Genomic DNA, 21,698 nt, shown 5'->3' with positions numbered 1-21,698 from the left:
AGTAGGATATGGTATCATATTACCAGCAGGTTAGTCTCCCTTTACTTATCTTGTATAATGAGGGAGAGTTATTCATTTCTTTCTGTATTAAGGGGAAACAAAATTCTTTTTCCATTATGCTCATTTAATGGGATCATATTTCAGTTTCATTTACTTTCTTTTTAGGCTAACTGTGGTGCATGACTATTGATCGACTCGGTTCCTCTGTTTTTGCAGTATTTACACACTCTAATCATCCATAAAGGAATTTAAGGTACTTTTGCTCCATACACTCTTTACATCGCATGTAGTGTAGCTCCAGTTCAATTAAGCAATTGTACAAAATAATGGACCCTTATGGTATAACAGGCATCACGAAACCTTTAACCTAGGTTTCATTCCTTTTGCATTAGGTACCTGGTTCGTGTATCCTAATACCCCATTTAACCCAATATTGGGGTCCGTTTGTGGAAAGAGGCAACCGCTTGATCTAACTTAGGTATATACCATCTCTCAGCACAAGATTTGGCCACATTTCATATATTCTTTGGTTTTCAACTATCATGTCAAATTTTCTTTACAGCCCGTTTTTCCATCAGAGCTGAAAATCATATTGGAGATTGTCCATCTATCTAGATTTTTGGTTATCGAGTGTCCCTTTTTGCTCTTATTACTACTCAGGTATATTAAAACCTACTTGCATTCATCTTCCAATTAGTGGTTTACTGTCACTTTATTTTAGTGCTTTATTTTTCTTTAGAACACATGGGTGAGGTTCTATCTTTCATTTTTCATCTATTCTGGATATTCACTTACCTTTGAATTGTGTGTAATTTTCAATGGTTAAACCTTGTTGGTACAACGTTAGGAACCTTAAACTTTTTGTATCATGTATAATATATACTTGTGTGCATTAAACTCAACACTTGAGTTTTTTTTAAAACAGTGATTAACTCTTGATAATTAACTATCTGATTGTAAATAAATTGATTTGTTTTTTGTCTAGTTAAATCACCGTGAACGGACACCTGATGAAGGCTTAGCCGAAACGCGTTGTGCGAAATGTGAAGATACTCATCACCATTAGGGTTTTGTCTTGTTCCATGCATATATACATTTTTGGTTATACCATTTGTCAGATTATGTGTATTTTGTGTATCACTCAAATTGATTGTTGAAATTATCATTGTTTAGGTATATATTTTTTGTATTAATCAAATCAGGAATAATTATTCATTCATATAAATTACTAATCAAAAAATCTATTAAAAAGAATATATTTTGTCTATAAGATCTGTTAGTTCCATTTTTTTCTTTATTTATATCTTTATTTAAAATAACATTGGGATATTATCTAGAGTTAACATTCCATTTACTGCACACTTTTCCTTTCATTATTTTTTGCCCTTTCCTTTACCTCTCCTAGCTTTCCCTGCCAGGGTGTATTATCAATTCAGCAGGGGCCCCTTATTTCCAAAACAAATTAATCTCGCGGCTAGTCTGTGAGGGGTGTCGCTTTTTTAGTAGTCCTACTGACACGCAAATAATGAGTTTAAGGTTCCTTTACATAAAAGTTAGGTTAATCTACAATTTTTCTTACACATATATTTTTCCTTCATTTTCTTTTATTTCTTTGTGATCTCACCGGTCACCTTAATCTTTCTTAAAAAACATTTTTTCTTTCAGTCATGGCCAATCTCCCCACTTTTGGGTTCACAGATGAACAATTTGCCAATATGGTAGGTAATTCAGCACATTTTGGTCACCAAATGACGAATACCACCGATAAGAATGATGATGCCTTGGTACTTTTAGCCCTAAGAAAAAAAATCAAACGAATAGAACTTCACAGACAGTATATGCTAGAATACCTTAAAGCTGGGGTCATTCCCCAGGGATTAAGGGTAAGAAATATACCGGGCTTGTTTGTACATATTAAAAAGTTCCTAGAACGTTGGGCCATGATTTCCAACCGCTGCTCTCGCGATTATATGATGCTAATAGTTGAGACAGCCAAAGAGGTCCTAGAAAAATTAACAGCAGAAATCCTGGATTTAGAAAATAAAATCAAAGCATCATGCATAGTAGAAGAGGCTAAGAAAAAGCTAGAAGAAATTGATAAGGATTTGCACTCTTATACAGAGTATCTAACTAAGCGTAAACTAGAAAAATTAAAGAAAGATGTACGCTTTTTTAGTAAAGAAACAGCTTATCCTTATCTGTCAGACAGCTTCTACAATCAAACCGACAACACGCTATATGAACCATACAGACCATCTGGACTTGGTAGAAAGGTACTCACTTTCTCAGACACCTCAGACTCAGATAGTGAGGGTCAGTCAGGAGGTTTTGAATCCAGGGGCAATGGACACCAATATAGAAGACAACGAGGTGCACAACCTTTTTTAGGGAGGCGATACAACAGAGGCAACAACTGGCGACCTCAATATCAGCCACGATTTCAAACCAACACGCAATACCAGCCGCGCTTCCAGGGCAATCCAGCGATGGATTTCAATCAATACCTAGTTACGCGCAATGCGCAATATTGGAGGGAATAGAGAAATTACCTATTTTCAACCTCAGCAGTTCCTCATTAACAGCATCTACCATCTCGCTGTTATCTAAAGGATTAACCTTTGCCCCCCATTCAGGCTTAAACAAGTTCGAGTTGTTTAGAGATTTAAAAGCTTTTTTCAGAAAAATCAGATTAAAAGTTTTTTTCAGTACTAAAGACACACAACTGGAAACTACTAATACTTCTGGCTTGGCACCACCCTCCCAGTTCACACCTACCATTGAACAACTGCCACCTGAGGTGGCGGTGTTTGAACGAGTTGTCTATAATAAAATCATGAATATCACCAAGCATGTGCAGAAGACACCTTTTAACTTAAGCCAAGATGAATACTTGGCTTTGCAAGATTTGAAACACACACAGCACAAAACCATTAAAACGTGTGATAAGGGAGGAGGTATTGTTGTTTACGATACATCCGCCTATATCTCCAAAATGGTACATATGCTTGGAGATACTCGTTTCTACTGTCCTTTTACCAGAGACCCTACATCTAACACCATAAAGAAAATACAGAGATTAACTAACAAAGCTTTAAGAGATGGTGATATCTGTGACAAGGAATGGTCCTTCCTTAACAAGGAAAAACCTAAGATGGCTAGTATCTATGGCATACCGAAAATTCATAAAAATGCCATAGATCCCCCCCTCAGACCCATAGTTACCACCATAGGGTCAGTCACCGAACCATTGGCCAAGTATGTAGATGCCTTACTATGTACTCATGTCTCAAGAACACCAGCATTTGTTCAAGACACTCGACACATTATCAATTTAGTCGAAAATACACCATTCTGCCCAGACACACAATTTCTAGTAACCATGGACATCGAAGCCCTTTATAGTAACATCCTTATCGAAGGTGCTATAAATGCGGTCCATTGGTTCATCAATGCCTATAATATCAAATGCCCCACTCTCTTCGTTCTAGAATGCCTTAAAGTGGTCCTGGAAGATAATGTGTTTGAATTCAATACTCAACTATTCAAACAACAACAAGGTGTCAGCATGGGGGCATCTTGTGCCCCCACGGTGGCTAATATCTACATGTCCCTTTTCGAGAAAAAATTTGTATTCAATGAATTAGAGCCTTTTTATGAATCAGTGACCAAATGGTCACGATTCATAGATGATGTCTTTTTCATTTGGACAGATACACAAGAAAAACTGTGGGAATTTATCGAGTGGATTAATCTCTGCGATGATAATATTCATTTCACACATAACATAAGTTCCGAAAAAGTGGAATATCTAGATATTCAGATCAAACATGATAAGGGTAATCTTGCAGTGGACTTGTACATCAAACCCAAAGCAAGAAATACCCTGTTACACTATGACAGCTTTCACCCGGTTACTCAAAAGAACAGTATACCTTTCGGTGAGTTCTTACGCCTGCGGCGTAATTGCACAAATATAAAAGACTATGATGACAGATCATTGAGTATGAAAAATACGTTTTTGGCCAGAGGGTACCCTAAAAATATTGTACGAGATTCGTACAAAAGAGCGCGTTTCTTTGATAGGCAACATTTACTATCTAATATCAAGCCTAATAAGGATCCTCCTTTGGTCTTTATCACGAGACATTCCATGCTTAATGATAGATTACGTCAGGCAGTTTATCAAAGTTGGCCAATTTTAAACACTGACAGAGCCATCCCTAAACCTCTCTTTTGCGTTTAGACGCAATAAAAGTTTAAAAGATCATGTGGTTAATTCAAGAATTAAACATACCAACACTTTTCTACAAACAAATATTTCAGGTAACAAAGCAGTGGTGGGTAACTTTAAATGTTCCACTTGTAAATCTTGCGATACAGCCATCGAATCATCGACTTTCAAATTTAATGGGCAATTAATATCACCCAAGAGCCTTAATAACTGTAAAACGACAGATGTAGTGTACTTGCTCATTTGTCCATGTCTTCTTGGTTATGTTGGTGAAACAGGGAGAAGCTTTAACACCAGACTTACAGAACATCGTTCAGCTATCCGTACCAGGAAACTTCAAGCACCCATGGTGCAACATTATGTGGACCATAATCATGCGCCTGAAGCTATACAATGGTACATTTTGGAAAAAATTTACCCTAAAATAGGTTCAACTACGGAGAAAACCAGAAAGTTAAGAGAAGTTTTCTGGATTTTTACTCTGGGCACAGCAATTACAGGGCTTAATCAGGAAATCCCATGGGATCAAGCTATCAAAAATAGTGGCTAATATCATCATTGCATTTTTTACGTTAGCATTATTGCCCTTAAATTTTCATTTTGTTTAATAGTTTCTCTTTAGACTTTTAGTCTGTTTTTCATTATTATTACGGTTGCCCATTTTGATAAATTTTGCACGCTTCGATTATTGTACATGGATTTTGTGGCACTATTTCTACCACTAGACACATCTGAGATTTTGATGTGTTGAAATCATCTTTTAAATAGAGGTCCTCTATGTTACTTTATCCATAGTTTTTATTCGTTTCCAGTTCCGTGTTAGCACAGTTAACATTACCGGTGACGAGGTGAGCCCCCTTTCCAATATGGCGCTGGCCATAAGCTTTCCTTTTGTCTGTTTTTCATTTCGACATGCATACTCTAGTTTCTATGTTTGTGCTCATCAGGCTCCCCACGCCGAGCACATAAAACGACAACTCCGCTTCATGCTGTACGCTTCGCGCCACGATCTGTGCCAGATCACTGCCCAACAGTAAGTAACGGGTTTCCGTCCCGGGGTTTGTGCTCTTAATTAATTACCGTCGGAGCCGACCGCATGCATTTTTGGCTTGTGTTATTTTCGCCCATCTAACTTTTACGCGGGGTCACTTTCATTTTTAGTTAACCCGCATTCAACTTAGTCTGCCACGGCATTTGGCTCACGTTTTTCATTTACTGCTGTTGGCCCGGACTGCATGTATTTCGGGCTTGTCATACCCTTGCTTGCTTCACTTCCATGCAGGGTAATTTTTCTTTTAATTCATTCGTATTTGACATAACTTAGTTTACGACCGGACAAGAACTATTGTTATATTTGCACAGATTACAGATTATCTATTTAGCTTATACTTTAGTTTTAGCGGGATAATTTGATCAGTTGGACAAGGTTCTATATTAAATTGTCCCATCTTATTAGTAGAGCCAGTAAGTTTTCTCTGTTATGAAACAGGTGCATATAAGGTACACTATTAAATATTTCGTGTGTATCTCTCTTTGATCTTGTTTCCAGTCGCTTTATATATCAACCAGAGGCTGCACATTTGAGAAGAATGGCATTAATCACATACTCCCTCACAAGTTTCAGGAAGTAGGATATGGTATCATATTACCAGCAGGTTAGTCTCCCTTTACTTATCTTGTATAATGAGGGAGAGTTATTCATTTCTTTCTGTATTAAGGGGAAACAAAATTATTTTTCCATTATGCTCATTTAATGGGATCATATTTCAGTTTCATTTATTTTCTTTTTAGGCTAACTGTGGTGCATGACTATTGATTGACTCGGTTCCTCTGTTTTTGCAGTATTTACACACTCTAATCATCCATAAAGGAATTTAAGGTACTTTTGCTCCATACACTCTTTACATCGCATGTAGTGTAGCTCCAGTTCAATTAAGCAATTGTACAAAATAATGGACCCTTATGGTATAACAGGCATCACGAAACCTTTAACCTAGGTTTCATTCCTTTTGCATTAGGTACCTGGTTCGTGTATCCTAATACCCCATTTAACCCAATATTGGGGTCAGTTTGTGGAAAGAGGCAACCGCTTGATCTAACTTAGGTATATACCATCTCTCAGCACAAGATTTGGCCACATTTCATATATTCTTTGGTTTTCAACTATCATGTCAAATTTTCTTTACAGCCCGTTTTCCCATCAGAGCTGAAAATCATATTGGAGATTGTCCATCTAGCTAGATTTTTGGTTATCGAGTGTCCCTTTTTGCTCTTATTACTACTCAGGTATATTAAAACCTACTTGCATTCATCTTCCAATTAGTGGTTTACTGTCACTTTATTTTAGTGCTTTATTTTTCTTTAGAACACTTGGGTGAGGTTCTATCTTTCATTTTTCATCTATTCTGGATATTCACTTACCTTTGAATTGTGTGTAATTTTCAATGGTTAAACCTTGTTGGTACAACGTTAGGAACCTTAAACTTTTTGTATCATGTATAATATATACTTGTGTGCATTAAACTCAACACTTGAGTTTTTTTAAAACAGTGATTAACTCTTGATAATTAACTATCTGATTGTAAATAAATTGATTTGTTTTTGTCTAGTTAATTCACCGTGAACGGACACCTGATGAAGGCTTAGCCGAAACGCGTTGTGCTAAATGTGAAGATACTCATCCCCATTAGGGTTTTGTCTTGTTCCATGCATATATACATTTTTGGTTATACCATTTGTCAGATTATGTGTATTTTGTGTATCACTCAAATTGATTGTTGAAATTATCATTGTTTAGGTATATATTTTTTGTATTAATCAAATCAGGAATAATTATTCATTCATATAAATTACTAATCAAAAAATCTATTAAAAAGAATATATTTTGTCTATAAGATCTGTTAGTTCCATTTTTTTCTTTATTTATATCTTTTTTTAAAATAACATTGGGATATTATCTAGAGTTAACATACCATTTACTGCACACTTTTCCTTTCATTATTTTTTGCCCTTTCCTTTACCTCTCCAAACATCTGGCTTACATCCACATAATATTATTTGTTTCATTTTATTAATTTTATACCTGCCTGAACCCACTTATCACAGTAGAAAATTAACAAAATATCGTCTGCGTATAGTTTTAATTTCCACATAGATGGCAAAGGGGGACGAATATCGGCATGGTCTCAGATTGCAATGGCCAGTGGCTCGATAAAAATGGCAAATAAAATGGGGGACAGCGGGCAGCCTTGTCTGGTCCCTCACTTAACACTGAATTTTCCTACCTCGGCAGAATTGACAATAATGCTGGCTTCTGCACTGTGGCACATTCTTTGTATCAGCCCTGTGATCTGAGGCGGTATGCCAAATCAAGACAAGATACGAAATAGCATCTCCCAGACCACAAGGTCAAATGCCTTATCTGCATCCAGCAAGAGCACCAGGGCCGGTATATTCTTGGTCTCAAAGTAATCTAGTGATTCGGCTAAAGAGTGTGCATTCGTCCCTAGCTGTCTCCCTGCAATAAATAAAGCTGTTTTGATCAATGTGAATCAAATTTGGTGCTATTGTGTTGAATCTGTTAGCTAAAAGTTTTGTGATAACTTTATAATCTGAATTCAATAATGTGATTGGACGATATGGGGGAAGACAATGTTGTTCTTCAGCATGAGAAAGATGTGATTGAATGGGTTTGTGGTTTACAGAAAACTGGCTGTTGAATAAAGAGCTTCTTTGATGCGGGTAAACGAAGCTTGAGGAACACTAGCAGTAAAAGCAATGTCAAAGTCTGACTAGCACATTATACAAACATGAGAGTGTTTGATAGGTTTGAAGGAGTCCAGAATAAAACTAGTTTACTTAACAATTCCGTTGCAGTTTGTGATAAGTGATAGTGTTATATCAAATGTACATTTCAGCGATTTCTCCGAATTTTCAGGTGAAGTAGCAAAACGCAGTCCCCCCTAAAGTGCACTGATCAATGAGGGTGTCAAATTTGCTTCTACATTTTAGAGAAATGAAAAAGATTTCAGTTTTAGGAATGAAGTACCAAAAATTGCCCGACTTCCATTATTTAAGTTTTGCAAAGAAATAGCGGAGATTGTGAATGTAATGAATGGTTAATATCTTGACGTAAAGTTGGGAGTTGTCCACCTAGAAGTGGATGGGTGCTCCTATACCCTCAAATTTCATCTATTATCAATGAGCATTGAAGTTTGGATTGCTCATTTCTTGCTCTTAGATATTTGTGATTCATTTTTATTTTATTGTTGTGAGGGCTGCTTCTATTATTCACACCAGGAGGAACACAAGTGGAGGTCCTGGACATCATACATTCTTCCAGGGAGTACAGAGACCATAATGACAGAGGTGAATGTGAAAATGATGTCCTCCTTTCGAGAGTCTGAGCTTTCAGAACAGATTTTGTACATTCTAAAGGAAACATAACAGGCTGCCCATGAAGATATTGACTGGCCAACTGCTATAAAGTTGGCAAAGTGACAGTAGATGAAGAGGAGGAATCAAATTGGGAGAAGAAAGTGCAGAGAAATAGGAATTTATGGTAGCATGACCTGCAATAGGAGGGGATGCATAAGTTGAAGGAATAAAGGGCAATGAAAATCAAGAGGAAGAATGGGAGGATGAGGAATCTGGGGTAATGGGGCGTAGAGGCCATCTGCTACTATTATTCACACAATATGGGATGTCAGTGAATGAGCAGCAGGTCCGTCTTCATTAACCCTTAGCACTATTTGGAGCCCTACTACCTGAAGCTGGGGAATGAGGAAGTGTATTTAGAGGCTGCATACATCTTCTCCAACATACTCTGCACATAATAAAATATTGGTATCTCTACCATCTTGGTGGTTTGGTTTTAAACTGCCTAATGTAAATGACCTTCTGTCTTGAAGCTAATACCTACCTGGTGTCAGTAAAAGGATATAAAACCTTCACTCACATTTGGCATGCTTAATCATTGGGAAAGCTAATGTAGACTCCGGCAAGCATCATCACTATCAACTGTGCAAACGTCACTGAAAATTGTTGTGCCTGACTCCATCTTGCAGTGCGAGTGTGACCAAGCATTGTTGTGCAGTGCTCTTTTCATGTGAGCGAATGCTGTCAAAAATTCTTGCTGAGCATTACCCTCCACCAAGAGAGTGTTACCTTAAACTGTTGTTGTATGTAACGACTTACATCTGTGTAATCAAAACATCTTGTATACAACCCCTCTATCCGCACCAATGTCCCCCTAAATAGCTGGGAGTGACACACACCACCTGTCAGAGTGTTGGAAAACAATTTTAATATGTTTGTGTGTAGCTCCTCCCACTTACGCGAGGGTTGCAAAAAAATTAGCATGTGCATGACAGCTTCAAAATATATAAGTGCAGAAGAAAGTTGGTGTACAACACCAGGTCTTAAAGTATTGCTTCAAATTGTTCTACACAATCTTTCCATCTGTGCCAGTATCACCAAAACATTGTGTGTGCGACTCCTCCCGACTACTGAAGTGTTTTCAAAAATTATTGTGACAGCCCGTCTGTCTTTGTCCTACTACTTCAAGTGGTGTCTTGCTGCGGTCTGCTGGGATGGGATGCTCATTCGTTATGAGGAATAATAGTTGTTCTATGTGAACGATAGAGAGTTGCCAGTGTTTAGGCACAGTAATAGTAGCAGAAGTAAATCACATACATTGGTTGAGGCAGCTTAAGCATTCAGTGGGTGCGTGGATAATAGAAATGCCAAAATAAGTTTCCTGCAGACCTAATAAATGAATTGAATATTATATTTCCTTATCTGGCACATGCTTGCACATGTGCATCCACAATTTGAAAAGCTGTAGGAACACCAGCTGTTATGCAGTCCACCCTCAACCTATGAGAATCACAATATTTGAATGGTCCTTGTATGTCCTTTACAGGTCATCCTTAACCGTGAACGGCTTGCAGTTGAGGAGACAGATGCACTAAATAAGAGTTCTTGCAGGCGGATGGGAATGCTTTGGGAATTTCTGTCTTTCAGGACTCCTCTCTGCAACCAATCACTCTTGCACATGCTACTCTACTGTATTTGTATATTACATGACTGGATTTCTATGAGCCCCCACTTTTTTCACAGTCTACAATGCTGGCATCTTTACCCTAAACATGGCGGGCAACTTTATCAGCAATAAATAGGTAATATGTTCTTGAACTATTGTCCGTTACCACACAACCCAGTGTAATATTTTAGGGGCACAGCTAATATACTACCACCTACACTCTTTCCCCCATAGGTCATAACCAATGTTGCACCTGGCGTTGAAACTGTGTATTAACAAAGTGATTTCTTTGGTGAATAGCATTCCCTTATTGCCGGTCCAGCTGTTGACAGCCAACTGAAGGGGAAGGTGACCATGGCCACTGTGAGTGCCAGAGACTCAAAGTTCTGATACTAAGACATGAGGAAAAGGAAATTCCTATCCTCGGACATAAAAATGCATGCTCTCCAAGCAAGAAGTACTTCAGCATAAACGTCAGCATAGCCATGCATGAAATATAGTGTCACCTGGGAAACGGCTCTATCTTTCACACAAAAGAAAGCCTACAGCCTGTATGGCAAGCTTCAGGGAGGCTGCTTGGGTATTTCTTACAACGGTGATGGATATCCCATCTGCCTAAATATAAATCCCATATGATATAATGGGATTTATATTTTGGCGGACAGTATATCTGCCCCCGTTATGATGGTGTAACCCGTCTCCCGAGATATAAATTAGGTCCTTGGTGTAAATATGGTGCAAGGCTTAGCAAACAAATGCAAAAACCGGTGGTGTTTTGCAACACACTTAATAACCTTTATTACACTGGCCTCCTCCTCAAACTGTAAAAATTCCCCAAAGCATGGTAAAAGATGGCTGAAGTCAGTGGCTTGTAATGTAGTTCTTGACGTGCAAATGAAAGAAACAGGTAAATACTTGGGGCCCAATTACAATGACGGGCGGAAAGCCTCCGAACAGCTGTAGGAGTCTTTCCGACTGACATCGTAGGTTTCAGTTCGACCGCTGTATTAGGATGATGGCCGTCAGAGTGAATCCTGTGTGGAGATTCCGATGCGCTTCTGACGACCTCAAAGAGCCCGTCGGAACATTGGAAGTCACCATAATCCTCTAATGATGGCAGAGCCAGGCTCCACACCGCCGTTGGGATTATGATGGCACAATCTGACAGCCTTTTCATATCGGCCTTTCCGACATGAAAAGGCTGTCAGAAAGTGTATTTGGGGGCCCTTAGCAGGGCACCCTTCTCCCCGGCCCTCCGCTATGGGGCCTAGGGGGCACCTATGGTGCCCCCCACAAGGTGCAGGGATATTTGAAAACATCAGTTTCCCAATGGTAGTTTGAGCTGTGGGCTTTTCCACCTGCCACACAAGTTGCCATTGGGGAATGGATGTTTTCGACCGCCCATAGGGTGGTTGCATCCAAATCTGGCGGTCCGAACTGCAGACCTATGGTCGGTCGTTACAGACTGCCATGGTGTCGTCACCCGACATTGTAATCAGGCCCTGGGTGTTCTGTAACGCTCTTAAGAATCTTGAAAAAAAGGTGCCTTTCCAACAAAGTGCAAAGTCCTCCAAAAGTGACAAAATCAACCAAGTACATAGAATGTGTCCAAACACAAGCAAACTAAAACATTTCACACCAAACTAGTAAGGTTGTAACACAGGCCCCAGCAGTGCAGGAGGGCCCCTAAACCTCCAGGAAGCCAAACACTTCAAGGGACTCCCATTTAGTCCAAGGTGAAACGATATCTTTGTGATATGGGAGACTCAGGGCCTCTCATCACATTATGCAGGGTGGGGCACCATTTTATGTTACGCCACTGCAACTTAGCTCTCTGTAAAATGATGACCGAAGTATTCTTTATAAAATGATTTTGTCTCATTCAGTAAACTAAAAATAAATCTGCTTTCTAAAGGCCAGTCTAAAAAGCTTGTTAAAGAAAATATTCACTAGCTTCTCTCCTAAGCACAATGTCACAAAAGCTTGGCAAAACCAATAGATATGACTTTTTGTTAGAGGAAGTGTTTGGCAGTATTTGGGTGACTTTGTCTGTGTGTGGTTTGCTCCGGCTGTCCTAGAAAGGAAAAACAATGAAGCACCAGCTTGCGATATATATTAATATGGAAGCTGTGAGTAATACAGCTTTACTTACCAAATTGCATATACTGAGAAGCTGTTTCCTTAAAGAGCATTTGAAAATGAGAACATCAGGTTAGTGAACTTAAAAAGAATGCACAGAACATTATTGCATAGTAGATGCTTTTCACAAAAGGCCAGTATTTTTGTTTAATTTTTTAAGTAAGGCTAGATAAATGCAAATCTTTACTTTGAGAACAACCAAATGTATATCCAACAAGTTATCTCACAACATAGCAAAAGCAAAGGAATCTGAGAGGGGATTTAATAAATAGCACTGTCTTTATAACAGTTTATGCATCCAAATAGCATGCACTTTCTAAACAAGCATTGGCAAAAACAATAGGTCTGCTTTAAAATAATGTTGTATGGTAATGTGAGGTATTACAAGTGGAGAGCATGTGACTGGATAGCAAAGAGCCATAGAATAATATAGGTGTAATTGGTATAGATTAAATGGTCACGTGACAGCTGCACTGTCAAACGAGATCTAAAAATTCCATATTGTTAACCTAGAAGGATTTTTAGGTCTGACTTCACAGTGCGACAGCCACCAGACCTTTTAATAGTTATCTCTTCTCATGCTATTTACATGTAATGCTTCACATTACCATACACCATACCTTTAAAGCCAGACCTATTGGCATTGCCAATGCTTGTTAGAATGTGGTACTGAGGTATAAACAAACACTTTTGCCGATATTTACCTTCCGCGTTTTATTGTATTTCTTCCAAGAAGATGGTCTAGGACTGGATCCACATTTTCATCTAGATTTTCGATAAGAACTGTATCCCCACAGGCCAAAGCTGATTCAATGTTTTTCAAGTACCTTGGAAATACAGACATTGAAACAATGTCACAGTGTGAGCTTGTAATCGAAACATGACACAAAGAAGTTTGTAGTTTATAAACCAACTCACTAAAACCCTTTCTATTCCTCAGTAGTAAGGCATTATGCAAAAGGAAGTTTGTTTACTATAACTCCTTTGTCAGTGTTTTATAGTAATTTTGTTTCTTTTGCGTCAAAACTGAGAGTTATTACAAGAAGAAATACTGTATTTGAAGTGGACAAGTCACTGGCTCTCTTATCCACGTAAGATTATGTGTGTGTGGGGGGCAGGGGGTGGGGGGGAGTGAATTACTGAATAACCTGGAATCTTTTTGTTGCTTAGAGGGGCTGGCTCCCAACAAGGGTGTAGTTCAGGTTGAGCCTGTCAGGTCCACTCGCTCTTGAGGCTTGAGCCGAGAGCAGGATAGCGTTTACATTCCTGTGATAGAATTGCCTGCTACGAGGTGACTGCATTCATTACTGTTGCTTTAATTTTAAATTGTACATGCACTTTTGCCTTTTTGCACATTAGTCCCTGACCATCAGTTTTACTTGTGAGCTATTTTAGTCAATTGTTGCTGCTAAATACTTACTCGTAACCACTTCTAGTCCCGAACAGGCGCTCTTTCCGTAAAAACGGGCTCCTCTAACTTGCGGCGGCCATTTTGGGGGAAGTCTGGTGGGCGGTCTAGTTTGCCAGGAAGTCTATTTCTGTGGCCCTGGCGCGGTCGCGCAGTGTCCACTCGCTCTTGAGGCTTGAGCCGAGAGCAGGATAGCGTTTACATTCCTGTGATAGAATCGCCTGCTACAAGGCGACTGCATTCATTACTGTTGCTTTAATTTTAAATTGTACATGCACTTTTGCCTTTTTGCACATTAGTCCCTGACCGTCAGTTTTACTTGTGAGCTATTTTAGTCAATTGTTGCTGTTAAATGCTTACTCGTAACCACTTCTAGTCCCGAACAGGCGCTCTTTCCGTAAAACCGGGCTCCTCTAACTTGCGGCGGCCATTTTGGGGGAAGTCTGGTGGGCGGACTAGTTTGCCAGGAAGTCTATTGCTGTGGCCCTGGCGCGGCCGAAGGCGCGCCTAAGGCAAGCCCATCTGCGCCCGTCCGCGCTCGGACCGTGCTCAGTGCTAGTAACGCTGCCCGACCCACTCCCCAGCTGATCAGGTCCTGGACGAGAGACCAACTGCTCGCACTCTCACAGCCTCGCTGTGTCGCGCCTATGTGTTTTGCTCCTGATACCACATCTTCTATAGGCAAAGGATATACAAGATTTCACTGTGAGTCTTGTAAGTATGAGCTAAATAGTTGTGTCAGAAGGGAGGCTATGATCCATGAAAGGGAGGCATTACGGTCTCGGGATGACCGCCCACAAAATCTGAAACACGGCCAGTTGATCAAGGCCGGCCTGATTAATTGTAGATCCCTCCCTAAACACGCTACGGACATTTGGCTACTACTGGAGATTCACAAGTGGGACATTCTATTCTTGACAGAGACGTGGCTTAGAGAATGCTCAAACCCGGATATTTACTTAGCGGTCCCGATAGGTAATAGGCTGGTCAATGTAAATAGGGCAGACAATAGGTTAGGAGGTGGGCTTGCAATAATTCTAAGGGAAGAATGGGACATGACTCATATGAAAATTGAAGGCCTGGGACCTATTGAAGCCATGGCTTTTCATATGAAATTTTCCAACAGATCTTCGATGGCAGGTCTATTGATTTATAGACCCCCGAACACACTGGCCACTTACTGGACAGCGCTATTTGACTGCATTGCTAACCTGTCCTTACGCTATTCTAACTTCACCGTGTTGGGTGATTTTAATGTGCATATGGACAACGTAAGCTGCCCTCTAGCCAATCAATTAGAAGACTCCCTAAAGAGTCTGAATTTAGCGCAAAAAGTACTGTCCCCCACTCATTGTGCAGGCCATACCTTAGACCTTCTCTTCACCAGCGATCCTCTTCTAAAGATGGAAGAATTGCTTCCCGTCACATGGTCTGACCATATGATGGTCCAGTTTAGGATGAGTCTGCAGTGTGAGTGCAACATCAGCAGGCCTGTGACAGAGTTCAGGAGAAATTGGAACAAAGTTACGCCTCAATCTATGAGGGACGAACTACTCAATACTAGGGGTGGGCGGAATTTGCGTAATCGCGTTACGCAAATCTCCGCGAAACGGTAAAAAATCTCCGCGAACACGCAGAAATTCCGCGAACACGCGGAATTGCTTGTTCGCGATGCTTTTTTCCTGTTAACGATCGCTGTTTGCGTGCTCGGGGAGAAATATCTCGCGAACACGCATTTTGAGAACGCGAACAAGCAAAAATTTCGCGAAGTCGCGGAAATCGGAATTTTGGGCAATTTCGCGTTCTCCGCGGAACGCGAAATTACCCAAATTCCGCAAATTCCGCGAACGGAACGGAATTTACCGCCCAGGCCTACTCAATACCTCCCCCAAATTGACTGGGAATCCTAACTTCGATACCTCCCTTGTTAGTGCATGGATTACGGCGGCCTTAGATAAATCGGCTCCAATTAAATCATGTAAAGTGGTAAGGAATAAACCATCAGCACCTTGGTTTAACACGGAGCTCCGTAGTGAAAAGAGCCGATGTAAGAGACACGAGCGAGTCTGGAGGAAGAAATATGAACCTACTGCTAAAGTAGTATATAAGGTAGCCCTAAAAGAATTCCACGCACTAAAACGTAAGGTGATGAGAGAGTATATGGCTAAACAAATCTTGAATGCGGACAATCCATCCAGAGAGATTTTCAGGATAGTAGAGGGCTTCCTGAATCCTCAGGCCTTAAAGAGCTCCATCTCACCCTCTCTGAATCTCTGTGAGGAATTGGCCGCTTTTTTTCAGGATAAAATTCTGTCCTTTCCCTCAACTGAAAATCAGGTGATACCTCCGATCAGTACAGTAGATAACTGGTCAACTTTCCGCAGATTTGAGAAGGCAGCCTCTCTGACGGAACTTCTGAAAATCAAGTCCGGCTCTCCCCTTGACCCGTGTCCGGCCAGAATCTTTAAACTTTTAGCACCTCTTCTGAATGACACCTTGAATGCTTTATGGAATTCCTCTTTAGAAACTGGTATCTTCCCATCTGATTGGAAAAAGGCATTGGTCCGCCCCATCCTGAAAAAAGAGGATGCAGACCCCTCGGAGCTGAAACATTTCAGGCCTATTTCCCTATTGCCAGCCCCCGCAAAAGTCCTGGAAAAGGAAGTCCAGAGACAACTCTCAGACTTCCTAGAATTGAACAATCACTTACATGACTCACAATCAGGATTTAGGGCCGGTTACAGTACGGAAACCGCCCTACTGGAAGTTTCTGAATCCATTCGTGAAACCCTTGATCAGGGTAGCTGTGCTATGCTGGTATTATTGGATTTATCGGCAGCGTTTGACACGGTCTCCCACAAAATCCTCCTAAACAGACTACTTGGAATAGGAGTGGCGGGGACCGTGTTGAATTGGTTTCAATCTTTCCTGGAAAGCAGGTCTCAACAGGTGGTTTTACACCCACATGTTTCTAACTCCAGATTCTTGGCGCAGGGGGTGCCACAGGGCTCGGCACTCAGTCCGACGCTCTTTAATGTTTATCTTGCGCCCCTTGCTGCAATCATTGAGAAATTGGGTGTGCGAGTTGTCTCCTATGCAGACGACACACAGCTAATCTTCTCTTTGAAGGAACATGATAACACAGCTTTCATTAATTTTAAACAATGCCTACTAAACATCTCTACCTGGATGACCGAAAATTGTCTTAAATTAAACACTGATAAGACTGAGGTCTTATTTTTCAATCAACCTACCCCTCCACGGACGGAGTTGTGGCGGCCAGTAGAACTGAACCCACCCCCGATACCGGTACCGGTGGCAAGGAACTTAGGGGTCAGATTTGACTCGCAACTGTCTGGCAAGGCACAAATCACGCATATCTCCTCTTTGTGTTTTTGGAGATTGAAGACACTACGAAGATTTTTACGTTTCCTTCCTATGAACTGTAGGAAGGCAGTGGTACATGCCCTCATCATTTCCCAACTTGACTATGCTAACAGTTTGTACATTGGCCTCCCAGATTTCCTGATGAGAAGGCTGCAGCGTATCCAAAACGCCGCAGCCAGACTTTTGAGGAATGTGCCTCTACTGTATCACATTTCGCCTCATTTGGAAAACCTCCATTGGCTGCCAGTAGCGAAAAGAGTGCAGTTTAAAGCCATCGTGTTGGCTCATAAAGCCTCTAGAGGGGTAGGTCCTCGGTATCTGAAACAGAGACTGCAGAAATATCTTCCACCAAGAACGCTTAGATCCAGCAAACAAAATCTTTTGATTATCCCTAGGTTCAGAAAGTCGAGGACAGGTGGACGTGCGTTTTCCGTGAAAACGGCCATGTTATGGAACAATCTACCTAATGATCTCAGACTCATTGACAAGGAACTCCCGTTCAGAAAGGCTTTGAAGACCTGGCTATTCAGACTACCTTAGAGATTGGCTCAGGCCGCTCTCTGCTTAATCTCATGCGCCTGTAGGACATTAGCGCCGGGACACTTCCGTTGGAAGTAGCTGTCGCGCTCTATAAATATTTAATAATAATTTCACCAAGGTCACTAGGAGATTGCTTGTACTTTGAGGAACACTCACATAACAGGAACTGCCTAATAACATTTGGAAAGCAATTGCAAATCCCTGGTAAAATGTCTTTTATCTTTTTCTCCAAGTTATTCGCAGTTAACTGGCTAGAGTCACTGGGGTGAATTCTTATGAAACAAGGAAATACCTACAGGAAAGCCAAAGCTTCCTGGGTCCTTTATCCATTTCTCAATGCTGCAAAGGCACCAACCAGGGTAACTTACTTTAGTCCTGCTCGAATGGCCTCTGTTCATGTAGTGAACATATAGATGTACTCCTGCTCTCAAGTAAACTTTCATAAAAAGCAACATTTTAGTGCTGCATGTATCTATTCTTTCCATTTAGCTGCTCATATAAATTACTAGTGAAATTTGTACTGAAAATGATGTGCTTCATTCAATTTCTGATTTCCCTCGCTTCGCGTTCCTATATTTCGTGACATTTTTCTAATCACATTTTCATCTTGATAACTAGACTTGCCTTGGATGTTTATGGGCTTTTAAAATTTTTTGTTCTAATATTAGATTGGTTACTTAAGCGCAGAGGCTCAACTATTTTCTTTGAGTATTGCCTTGCCGCCTAGGCCAATACACCAAAGGTGAGTCTAGGGTATCTTTTGTGAAATTTGTTTGCCTTTCTGGGCTCTTTTGTTTATGCAGTTTGCCATATTCGTTCTGTCATAATTAAATGACAATCTAAACCTTTGGGATACACTTCAAGTGAAAGGATTTTATATAATTCCAGTGAGGCATTTTAGTGATTAACATTTGTTTACAGGTTGTCTTGTTTAATCAAATACTTTAATTTAATTTGTTTATTTTGGATGCAACATCTTTAAAACACACACAATTATATAAAACAGTTAAAATCATTACAATCGGACAACAACAAATGAATCAACTAAAATACTTAAGACCAACTAATTGTCTATTCACAGTGGTATACAAGGGTTCAATTTAGAATATTGCACATAGAAGGAGTTCAATGATAAAGACTGACAATTCATTACAAAATTCAGTTTAAAATGTTGCACATAAAAGGGATATAATTGTAAGTACTGGAAATTCATTATGCATCATCAAGGTTGCTTTGAACTGTGGGAAACACATTTTTATGTATAACTCATATGCAGAAGACAGACATTTTGCGACGCACATATTACATCATCCGTGTTAGTTCATAAGATTCTCAGTGCTGTTTTACATTGTCTGATCCCTAAAAGGCTACAGACTGGCTAAATACATCTCTTGCGGGGGCTGGATAGGCATTGAAAAAGAAAAGTACGTGATGAAGCTTTGCAAACTCAGATCTACAAGAAGGGCATAGAGTTCTGGAGCAAAATTTCTCTCTCCATCGAATATAGAAACTGTTAATTGGCAGAATCTCAAATCTAAATTTAACATACAGCTGTTTTGCTGGGTGTATATAGTTTTAACAAAAAACAGTTCAAATAATGGGGTAGATTTGTTGTCTAACAATCTATCTGTCAGACTTCCCATTTTATATTTTTGCAGCTTTTCATCCCACAGGAAGGCCTTTAGTTTTTCTTTAATGACAAACTAAGGCACCAGATGAGCATCAGCAGGAGATTCCCAAAGAGCAGCTGGGTCTAAGCTACAGAACAGGTTTTTAGCGTACACCAGCTAAGGAATTCTTGGATATCCTTTTGTGAGCAATGTTTCCCTGAGGGTTGACCTCAATGGATCTAATTCCACTATGGACCAAAGTCTTTGCCAATACAACAGAGGTCATAACTTGACAGTTATAGAGATCGGACACACACACAAGTCGAATAATTGAGGTTCGAGAGGAGCGCCCAGTGGAAGATTTAAGAAAAACTGCATGAATTTATTTGCGACCATGGCTAGCCTTGTTTCCTTTACATGTCCCCATAACTCCAGTACATGCAGGGCCTTCCACTAAGCCTTAATTTTATATAATTCAAGGGCTGGCAACAGAATTCTGGACTTTGTATTTTTATACATTTTGGAGTTAGCCATAGACTCCTGCTGTAACTTTAGCACACTAATCTGCTGTGACGAAGAAACATTTCTAACTCCTAAATAATCAAAATCTGTCACTTGGTCAAGTATTTCATTTTGTGCTTTTATGCACACCTTTATAAAATTATAAGGGTTGAAGGAAATATATATATATATTTTTAATCAAATACTAATAAGTGTATTTTACATCTTATCTAAAAAATATTATTAATTCCAAAGATAAAGCGTTGGCTTGAAGTTGAGATGCTTTCGTTTCCTGTCATTGTCTTTTGAAAGCTCTGAAACAATATCTCTATTGAGCTGAAGCATCAACATTTTCTATAATTGCATGTTTCTTCATTCTTTTAATTGAAGCACTGATGTTGACACTAAGAGGTGTTGTAATTGCCAGGAATCCAGACCCAGACCAGAATGATCACACATCTGGCATACCTAAGACTACCCCTGTGATTAATACTACTAACAGAGCCCCAGTACTGGATGCACCTTCTATTGAGCACCCCAAGCACAAAATAGTCAACCACAGTGCCAGAAAGTGAATGATGCCACTAACACAGATATGCCAGGTAGGACATGGAATCACATTTCCCCTCAGATTTTGTGAAATCCACTCCTGCAGCTATGTTTAGTGTAGCCAGTGTTACCTTAAATTTAAGGCACGACCATCCCACACTAATTGCTTTGCCTCTGTGTTGGTCTGCTGATGGGGTAGGTCCAAGCTTTTTTTTGCATATGGCTGGGTATAATCTAAGGTGGCATGGTATGCAAAAGAATTATGGACTGGGATGGGTGCTGAGTAATTTGCATTTTTCAGTGGTGATGTAACCCTTTATGATTAGTGGTTCTTCATCTGGACATTAAGTATTCAAGAAGCAGGGAGACAAATCTGTCAAAAATAGAAAGTAGCATGTATTTAAAATTATGGAGGCAAAGTGTGTGTGGCAAAAGGGAAGTGTGCCACTGAAGGCTACTTACTGGTTCAATATGTGCAGAATGAATCTGAAAAATGAGCAAACATTAGTTCTAAATGCTGCATGATCACAAGGGTGAAATAGGTAATCAAGTCAGGAGCATCACCGGAAATTGAAATGTAAACCTAAATTAGGATGCGTTGGTAACCCAAAAAATGTGTGCAAGTATTAATCTAGAATTAAAATACGTGAATTCAGATTTAAGAAATGTTAGACATTGGGTTGGTTAAGAAATTGAGTTAGATACAAAAAGAGGGACAAAGGGGCTTTTTCCACTTGCAGGGGAGTAGGAGGTCCAGCATAAACAGGGGCCCCAGATACAGGAATTACAAAAAATGGAATTTATGCCGTTCCTCTATAATAGAGTCGGTAAAGTCAAAGGGAAGACCCGACAAGGAGCAGCCCATATGATGAAGCATGACACCTGAAAGGGTGTGTGAGGGCACCATAATCCAACATATGGATTCCCAACCACGGACACATCGTGGACCTAGTTGGATCCAGCCTTCCCTTTGACTTTACGACTCTATTATAGAGGAACGGCATAAACTCCATTTTTTGTAATTCAAGAAATTGAGTTGCCTTCAAGTTAATTTCAATTACATGTTATCTCTGTTGTGGCAGTACATGGCTCCCTACTATTGGAATAATTAATTCACTAAACAAAGGGTCGAAATGCAATCAACGAATATGGCAATTTGAACGTTGTATGCTGGTCTCTTTTCACTAAATGATTACCTTTGTTAAAGAAGTGTAAAAAAAAACACTCTGTTCCATTGCCATTTTGTAACATGCACACTTTATCATCCTCCCATTATCCCTTCACTGTGTG

The 21,698-nt window shown here is 40.0% G+C and overlaps 1 protein-coding gene across 1 annotated transcript in view; it reads right to left on the bottom strand.

The window, feature by feature from the left end:
* DNAH11 (dynein axonemal heavy chain 11) overlaps positions 1 to 21,698 on the bottom strand; it is a 3,007,685-nt gene that overhangs the window by 701,976 nt on the left and 2,284,011 nt on the right. The window contains exon 65 of the mRNA XM_085631597.1: positions 13,118 to 13,240. Within this exon, the coding sequence (XP_085487723.1) occupies positions 13,118 to 13,240 (123 nt within the window). The remainder of the gene's footprint in view (positions 1 to 13,117; positions 13,241 to 21,698) is intronic.

The sequence above is a fragment of the Triturus cristatus genome, chromosome 10, assembly GCF_964204655.1.
Source record: "Triturus cristatus chromosome 10, aTriCri1.1, whole genome shotgun sequence".
Lineage (NCBI taxonomy): Eukaryota > Metazoa > Chordata > Amphibia > Caudata > Salamandridae > Triturus > Triturus cristatus.
This window is presented reverse-complemented; position numbering and strand designations above follow the sequence as displayed.